Genomic DNA, 7,500 nt, shown 5'->3' with positions numbered 1-7,500 from the left:
TGAAGTACATTCCACCAAGTAGGTATGTTAAAGTACAATTTCATATAAATAAGGTTGTAAATCATGCGCTTCGGATATTGTTCCTACCTTTTTCTTTTTCTATTTTATAGAAGGAACAACATCCAAAGTGCACAATTTTCACCTTTATCTATATGAATTGGTAAATTTAAAACATTTTAAAATTGCTGTAGCTTACTTCAGTTTTAACCCTACACATTCTTGAGTGAGAAAAATTGAACATTAAGAATCCGAATTTGCCAAATTTGACTCACAATAAAAATCGGTATAGACCGATTTATTCTGTATAAGTGACAGATCTACTCAAGCTATAAATCCACACCCAGAAGATGTCTTATCGTCAGCTCAAAAACTCTAGCCTAATCGATGTGAACACTAAGCTACCAGAAATCGTGAACTGTAAAAAATAGTGTACAAAATGAACATATCACCTTGATAAAAAAAAACAAACAACAAAATACAGGGATGTCCTTTGCCAAAAACAAAAAGCCTGAAATTTTTTTCACGTGAAGACCATATGAAAATATTTTGTGCAAAGCTTCTCTACATCAAATGGTATTACCCTTACATCATAAATAAGGATAAATAATATAAGATAAGATAGATATACTTTATTGATCTTTAAAGGAAATGATCATAATGGTACACATCATTTCATCGTTATAACAGCACAGATTTATACACTGCTATGAATTAATTGATGAAAATAAATATCTATCTAACGTCTAGACAACTAATAATTTCATCTTAAACAAAAAAAAAAAAAAAAAAACATTTCAAGTCTCTAGCAAAAACAAAACAAAACACGATGGCTATAAGATTTTTTTATTTAAACGGTTTACTAGATTTGGCCGAAAAAAGGCATCTCTGAAAACATATTCATTTTTGCACATGGGCTTATCTATGTCATGTTGTGAGTCCAAGATTACATCTACACCAAACTGACACACAGACTTATTTATCATGACATACAATCTGCAAAGTCCATCTTCAATTCACAGCTTGAAGATTTATAAACAACATGTGAAACGATAAATGAAATAAATTAAAATCATTTTTAAAAATTGTTAAATTGATATGCAATGAATAGTGCATTGTATTTAGAATATAATTTATTACCTTCTATTACTATAAAAACAGGTTTGTTTTGTTTTCCAATGATGACGATGGTGATGATGGTGACGACGACAACGATGATGATGATGATGATGATGATGATGATGATGATGATGATGATGATGATGATGATACTACTACTACTACTACTACTACTACTACTACTACTACTACTACTACTACTACTACTACTACTACTAACTAGTACTACTAGTACTATATAAATAATAATATATAATAATAATATAATAATAATAATAATAATAATAATAATAATAATAATAATAATAATAATAATAATAATAATAATAATAATAATAATATATAATAATATAATAATAATAATAATAATAATAATAATAATAATAATAATAATAATAATAATAATAATAATAATAATATATAATAATAATAATAATAATAAATAATAATAATAATAATAATAATAATAATAATAATAATAATAATAATAATAATAATAATAATAATAATAATAATAATAATAATAATAATAATAATAATAATAATAATAACAACAACAATAATATGAATAATAAAAATAATAGTGAATACGACAGCAACGATGATGATGAATTAGGATCAGTTTCCTTTACCTTGAGGCGCTGTAAGTCCTGGAGAGGTAAATAGTTCTTGCACAGAGAAGTCTCTGTACCTTCCTGAATACTATAGGCCTTTGCTCTTGCAGCAATATCCTGAGGACAATTTCATAATTGCTAATAAACAAAATATCGATGGTCAGCGGATCAAACCTCTGAAATCTCAATTTTCACGATTGGCTGATCAAAACTCTATCTGAAGTCTACATACAAGCTTTGCGCACCATGTTTTATTTAATCTTGGGCGGATCAGACCTCTGATGTCATCAGAGGTCTAATCTGCCCAAAAATAAATAAAACAGGGTGTACAAAGCTCAAATGTAGACTTCAGAGTTTTGATCCGCCCATAGTGAAAATCGGGACTTCAGATGTTTGATCCTCCAACCATCGATAAAGAACATTTCCATGGATTTACCATGCTTAATGCGCTTCACAATGTTTCAATTATTCAACCAGCAGGCCATTTGGAAACATATTTCCATTTCATACAGTACCAGTTGCCTGCTATTTTTGTACTAACAAATCCACCAGTTTCTATAGCCAGGTAATCATTCAGACCTCAGTCGAGTGGAGTAATGCGTGTTAAGTGCCTTATTCAAGGACACAACCTCGGGATCAAAATTTTCCACAATCACTGGTCTTTGTGACAACAGGAATCATTGCGTGTTACCATAGAATTAAAAAATTCCAAAACATTTCAAAATGTTGTCAAATTATCTAACACAAGCAATATCAACATCAGTAGAGCAAGAGGCCAGTGCATTTTTCTAAATATAAATTCAAGTGATATTGAAAATAGTTTGTGTCCAAATAAGTGACAATGATTACAAAACTCTGAACATGGGATTATAATGCTAAGCAATAATTGGCTATTTAGACGAGTCGGGACATAGCACATAGCACCACTGAGCCACAGAGCAGCACAGAAGAATGTCTCTTTCAAAATTAGAGTGATATGTAATAATGTCACTTTCAAAAGTACAATGATTGGTAAGAATGTCTCTTTCAAAAGTACAGTGATGGTAAGAATGTCTCTTTCAAAAGTTTAGTGATGGTAAAAATGTCTCTTTCAAAAGTTTAGTGATGAGTAAGAATCTTTCTTTCAAAAGTACAGTGATTGTAAGAATGTCTCTTTCAAAAGTTTAGTGATGAGTAAGAATATCTCTTTCAAAAGTACAGTGATTGAAAGAATGTCTCTTTCAAAAGTACAGTGATGGGTAAAAATGCCTTCTTCAAAAGTACAAGTCAACTCATAATCTTATAAGAATTTAAAGAATTATTAGAGCACGACTTACTGCTGGAATTCCATTGATTTTTACTTTGCAGATTTTCGAATCACCAGGATCCACCACAGAGAGGAAGACTGTTAATACATTTGAAAACTCAGCTTGGAAGTCTAGTCTGATGATCACATTGAAATCGTCAAAGTTGACAGTTACGTCCCTTGGTTCTGGTTGCCCTATTCAGGTTTCAGTAGAGAAAAAAAAAACAAAAACAAAAAATTTTTTAAAAACCTTAAATTGCGTGCTCTTTGTCGGCTTGTACCTCTGAGACTCTTCATTGGATTTCTTTCAAATTCAAAACACAAATAGAACGAATCATTATAAGTAGAATGTCAAAAGTTTATAAATATTTGAGAAACAAATACAGTGACAGTTTTCAGATATACAATATCGGAGAGAAATGATGCAACATTGCAGAGAGTAAAATGACGATGATATTAACTTTTGTTGCCATTTTTAGCAAACATTAATTATGTCACTATAAACATTGTTTCATCATAATTATCTTCATCATGTAAGAAATCGACGACGTAGCTCTCACATACCTCTTTTGGTCCACGAATACAAAGTTAGCACTTTAAGTGATCAACAGCAACGCTGTCCTCTTTATTGACGCAACGTTGACCCTTTTTCCAACTCTATGAAATGTTGCATCAATTTTCTCTGATATTGTATTTCTGAACACGGTTTTGAAAAATCACTGTATTTTTTTTGTTTCTCAAGTGATTTTCATAAAATTTTGACAGTGTACATATAAGGATTTGTTTTATTTGTGAGATACAAGCCAGCAAAGAATGACGCGTTGTTTTGTTTTTGTGACCACCTGATATATATACACATGTGCAAAAGCAATTTGACATTTATATTTGCTTAACTACTATTTCTTAAATATGTGTTAGAGTCAAGAATTATATATCACCTAAAACAACAATTATCAAACTACATGCATGCTTATCTGCTGCTTTAAACAAAACAATCTCTGTGAAATTATTTTATAAATACTTTGTTTTCAATATTTTAAAACCTTGGAATCATGCCAAATTGAGCCCCGAAGAGAGAGCCTGTCTATTTGGCCATATTCATGTTAACCAACCAGTGGCCTGATGTTGCACAGCTTTTCAATGTTAGCAGAGCTACCTGCTTTTCTATTATTGTTCAACAACAAGGGCCATGAATGAATCAAAGGTGGACAGGTCAACCTGAGTAAAATTGGCCATTGATGATGATCGAATCGTCACTCGACACACAACTAACCCTTTTCCTATGCCTCTGACATAGCTGTGGAAAACCACATTTCAAAATGAACAAAACTAAGAAGACTAGCAACTGCTGGACCCTGACCAAGAAGGCCTTCTGTGCAATCTCAACTAACCGAGAATAAGAGGTTGGTGAGATGCAGGTGGCACACAACCATAAATGTTGGAATGTTTATGACTGTGGTCAAGTTTTATTCACTAATGAATCAGCTTTCCTTAAGGATAGTCCAGATAGAAGACTATTGTGCTACAGAAGGAGGGATAAGAGGTTTGTTGAGGAAAACATTATTGAAATAAGAAACAGTGGTTATACACATTGACAGTTTGAGAAGCAATTGGCTATGGACTGAAAACCCCTTCATGAGAATAAATGGGGCATGTGGATATTAAGTTAAGTTTATATTGATCAATTTATACACCGACAGGTCGTCCCCATTATAAACCACATGGGAGACGAAGTTATTTTTCAGCATGATAATGTACCTCTTCAGAAGGCACAGGGTTCAAGAGATTACATGGAAGCTACTGCAATCCGAATGCATGAGTGTCCAGCAATAAATCCAGACCTCAATCTATTGAGCACCTCTGGGTTCTCAAAATGCAAACAAGGGAACAACAGTGCCAAGCAAGAAATGCTTACAAGCTTTTGAGCATTGTTGAAGCAGAATTGAAGGACACCACAGCAAATAACATATACCCTTTGATAAACTCTATAGGGAGACTTGTCTGAGTGGTGACTGGAAATCGTGGAGTATGAGGGGGACTAGTCCGAGCAGTGATTGGAAATTGTCGCAAATAAGGGAGACATGTCCAAGCAGTTACTGTCTTTGTTGCGTCAAATTTTTCCTCCATTTCCAGAGCACAGCATCCGACTTAGGTTCTTTCTCCGAAGACGAGCAACCCGATTTGTGTTCTTCATTTTAGGATTATGCATGTATGTTGATGAAATTTGGTTCACATATATTAACAATATTATTCACCACTGTGATGTAATTTTGTCCAATTTTGTCTTCTAAAACTCAAATGAATTGACTCAAAACAAATGTCAAGTTGCTTTTGCATATTTCATATATATTATATAGATATATATATTGTGAGATATTGATGTGCATAAATCTATATAGTGGTGGACTGTTTAAGGAGCTTGAGTTATATAATATTAATCATTATTACTATGATGATTACTGTTATCAATATTTATAATAAAGCTAATATCAAAAGTATAAAATACATTTCTACATACAATGTGCATTTTCCCATTTCATTTGCCTATCCATGAAAGCCTGGGTGTGTCCTCTTGAATCGATTTTATCACGGAAGGACCGATCCGACTCAGACAGAATGGTCCGTATTTCTGGGGCTTGTTTCACAATTACCTCATCTGCTGGCGCCTCTTGGAATATTGGATCATCTTTTATTTCTATAGAAAAATACAATTACAATAAAGATTAGGAAGGACATAAAAATAGGAATGTAAAAATGAAGTTATGCGGTGAAGTGAAAAGAAAATAAAAATAAAAAAGAGCAAAGAAGGTAAGCATAGAGGGATAAAAGTCAAAATATAGGTAAAGTAGATATTTCCAGGAATAAGGCCCATGGAGCTGAAGTTAATCCCCGTTTCTATAGCATTAAAAGGACAGTAGAAATTGTTTGTTATCTTTTTGATTGATAGGAGGTTAGTATATTGCAAAGAACTTTCAAAAAACAGATCCAGTTTACCCAGTCAATACTGGGTGGACAGGAGGCATCAGAGAAAATCTCTACACCAGGCATCGGCACCTGTCCCTTTGCCTGTGAAGTGAATGCTCTACCAACTGAACTATAGGGGACAATCATAATGAGGACAAGCAATGAGGAAAAAAAAAAGAAAGAAAAGTAACAAGGAATAACAGAAAGGTTATGAAGAAAAAAAGTCAGAATAAAGATCAGCTATTGGAAAGTAGAAAACAATGTTGAAGACTTATGAGGGAAAAATCACAAATAAATTAATCTAAGGAAAAAAAGCAAGAAAAAAAGTAACCATGAAAATAAGCAGACAGAAAGAAACAAAAGGATGACTAAAACTTTACCTTTTCGTAGTCGTTTGAAAACTTCCTCAATCCCTATATCTGATTGTAGAATGTTTTTGAGATAGCTGACTAATATACCGGAATTGTTTCTCTCATAGGAGAAAAAGCCTTGTGACCTGTGGATTAAGATCATTTTTGCTCACATGAGAAGGTGACAAAGTAAAAATAAAGAATAAATGTAATCAATTCCCCAAAGTCGTATCACATTTCGGCAAACATAAAACGGTATTATGTCAGTATGCACCCAAAAATAGTTTAGAGATGAAATAAGAAGAAATACAAACTAATTTTTTCGCAATCCAAGATATAGTATATGTTCTCCACCATAATGTTTAGAAATTAACCTCAATTTTCATATTTCAGGGGGTCACAATAGCTCAGTTGGTAGAGCATTCGCTTCACGTGCAAAGGGACCAAGACTAATCCCAGTCGCAGTCAAGATTTTTTAACTGATTCCCCTGTCCACCCAGCAGCGAAGGGATAGCTGGGTCTATTAGATCTGGTACAAAGTACTTTGCTACAGATTGGCGTCCTATCCAAAGGTTAGCAAGAAATTGCTATTGTCCATTTCAGGTTACAGAAACCGGGATAAACTCCGGCTCTTTTTTCATATTTCAGGCTTTGAATTCAATATCCAGCACCTAGATCATCCTGACATAAAACCGCTTTGAGATAATGGTCACAAATGTCATCAATGTGGAGAGCAAGTTCCATTTCTTAAACTTAAAATATACATATATATTTAACTTGATAATGGAGAATTTTAAACTCAATTAGTTGGTATGTTTTTGTTTGTTTTCAGGGCGTTTTAGCTTGCTTGCAAAACTTTTAGGTAATTTCAGCACCAGTAACAGGGAAGAAGATGGAATAGTCAACACCCAAGGAAAAGGAACAAACAGCTTTGGTTCAAATAGATCTCTAAAGTAAAATCCAAGAGCAAACTTTGAACCTGTAGGTGCCTTGTTCAAGTCCAGCTCTGAGCAGGGCAAAACTGTATCCTTGGAAGAGGCTCTTTACTTACAATCTCGGATCGCATTCAGCGCAAAGTGACAACTTTGTCTCTGTGTTTTTTTGTTTGTTTTTTTTTAATTAAAAAATTGAGCTTTTATATAGCGCAATATCCACTAAATGTGCTCAAAGC

General features: G+C 33.1%; 1 protein-coding gene across 6 annotated transcripts in view; it reads right to left on the bottom strand.

The window, feature by feature from the left end:
* Positions 1-7,500, bottom strand: part of LOC144964582 (mucosa-associated lymphoid tissue lymphoma translocation protein 1-like) — a 24,788-nt gene that overhangs the window by 1,066 nt on the left and 16,222 nt on the right. For all 6 annotated transcript variants that reach the window (XM_078899019.1, XM_078899020.1, XM_078899017.1 and 3 more), the window contains exons 11-14: positions 6,360-6,475; positions 5,534-5,710; positions 3,047-3,210; positions 1,749-1,847 (exon numbers count right to left, since the gene is read on the bottom strand). In XM_078899019.1, the coding sequence (XP_078755145.1) occupies positions 1,749-1,847; positions 3,047-3,210; positions 5,534-5,710; positions 6,360-6,475 (556 nt within the window). The remainder of the gene's footprint in view (positions 1-1,748; positions 1,848-3,046; positions 3,211-5,533; positions 5,711-6,359; positions 6,476-7,500) is intronic.

Source organism: Berghia stephanieae, chromosome 2 (assembly GCF_034508935.2).
Source record: "Berghia stephanieae isolate SIO BIC M18660-M18661 chromosome 2, UCSD_Bste_1.3, whole genome shotgun sequence".
Classification (NCBI taxonomy): Eukaryota; Metazoa; Mollusca; class Gastropoda; order Nudibranchia; family Aeolidiidae; genus Berghia; species Berghia stephanieae.
The sequence above is the reverse complement of the archived record's forward strand: the minus strand, read 5'-3'. Positions and strand labels throughout refer to the sequence as shown.